Raw genomic sequence first — 1,763 nt, 5'->3', positions numbered from 1 at the left:
TGTGTGTGTGTGTGTGTAAGGGCACAGACTTTGAGGGATGCTAGTTTCCAACTACTTCTCTCTTAGGTGGAAACAGAGAGGAAGAATGAGGAGAGCCAACCACGAGCTCTGAATCAAATAAAATACACATTATTGTGAACGTGATCAACAGATGAAATCCAATAACCAAAGACGTCTGGATCTTCCCAGACGTCATTCAGAAATAGAAGGACTGAAGCAAATTTTAGTACGGACTTTTGATATGGCTCCAAGATTTGAGGAGTTTCCCTAAATCTCCTTGGGGAATTAGAGAACACCAACTATAAATTCGGATCCAATAATTCTCATCACCAATGGATTGCCGGATAGACAATGCATTCTTCAGTGAGGAGAGGAAGGGAGGAAATAGGAAGGAAGTGCGGGAAAAGAAAGAGCTGGAGATGAAGAAAGAGAGGGAGGACACACACACACACACACACACAGTGAGAGAGAGAGAGACAGAGACAGAGACACAGAGAAAAAGATTAAGATATATATACATATATGTATACGTATACATATATATATCTTATAAGATATAAATATATATATATAGGCTGTCTCTACAGAAGTTCAGAAAGCCTTTCCCATTTGAACGCAGGCTAACAATTCAGTCTGGGCGCGACGCGTCGCGTCCAGCAGAGGTCACTTACTGGGCCGGGCCAACTTTGCCATCTCTCTTGGTGAGCACTTTGGCTGGCTTGGCGTCCTCCACCTCTTGCTGGAGCTCGGTCATCGGAGCCGCGTCCCGAGCGTACCCCAGAACTTGGCTCCCTATTCGGGGCTCCCGGCTCCCGGCTCTCCCGCACCCTAGCGCTGCGCATCCAGGCGGGGGTGCTCCGGGGCCGCCAACATGGACACGTTGGAGCCGGCGCGATTGGTCCGAGCTAGGCTGGGAGAGCCCAGAGGGTGGGAAGGGGAGGGTCGAAGCAAAGTGACAGCTCTTTTCCCCAACCCAGGAGACAGAGGAGGAGCAAATGGAAACCTGTTGAACCCGTCTTTCTGGGAGAGAGCGCTAATTGGCCAAGCAGTTGAAACATTTGCCTAACAAGACACAACACAGTAGCCGCCTGCTGTTCTAGTCCTCTCTTTCCCTCCAACTCAGCCGGTAATAGGGGCGGGGTTGGGGTGGGAGAGTGTGGGGGAGTAAGTTGGGGGTGGGGTAGGGATTGTGGTGGGGTAGCCACGACCTGTGGTGCAGGAAGTGGACCGCATAGTGTGGTGGTGGCTCACACAGGAGCCCTGCGGACCGGCCCACTTCCTCGTCTAAATTTGCACACAGAGTCTTGTCTCACCGAAGACCGCCTCTCCGTGCTAACAATAGAGCCCCTCAGTTTGTCAGGTAGGAACAAAAAGGGAATAAATATTCATCAAGCTAATCCCTTCTAGTTCTTCAGTGGGAAAGAGATGGTGGGAAAGAGATGGGAGAGGCAGTAAAACAATCATCAAAACTTCCTTAGCAATCTTGGCTGGGTGTGGTTTGGCTGAAAAATATTCCATTACCTCGTATACATCTTCCATAGTAGATGTTGTGTTTTTATTTATCCACGGATGGACATTTGGGGGCGCCCTACCTTCCACCGTTCTGAATAATGCTACTGCAAACCGGGTATCTGTTCAACTCCCTGCTTCCATTCCTTTGGACGCGTATCCAAGACATCGAACACAAAGAGTAACCAGCAAAACTCTATGCAACTCAATAAACGTCTCTGCAGTTAGAACTGGCATTCTGGCTGGGTGTTAGC

General features: G+C 49.3%; 1 protein-coding gene across 1 annotated transcript in view; it reads right to left on the bottom strand.

Annotated features, from left to right (window-relative positions):
• Gramd2b (GRAM domain containing 2B) overlaps positions 1-971 on the bottom strand; it is a 70,205-nt gene extending 69,234 nt beyond the window's left edge. The window contains exon 1 of the mRNA XM_031365714.1: positions 672-971. Within this exon, the coding sequence (XP_031221574.1) occupies positions 672-754 (83 nt within the window). The 5' untranslated portion in view covers positions 755-971. The remainder of the gene's footprint in view (positions 1-671) is intronic.
• Positions 972-1,763: the final 792 nt, after the last annotated feature.

The sequence above is a fragment of the Mastomys coucha genome, unplaced genomic scaffold (assembly GCF_008632895.1).
Source record: "Mastomys coucha isolate ucsf_1 unplaced genomic scaffold, UCSF_Mcou_1 pScaffold13, whole genome shotgun sequence".
Taxonomy (NCBI): domain Eukaryota; kingdom Metazoa; phylum Chordata; class Mammalia; order Rodentia; family Muridae; genus Mastomys; species Mastomys coucha.
Note: the sequence above shows the minus strand (reverse complement) of the source record. Positions and strands in the feature narration are given on the sequence as shown.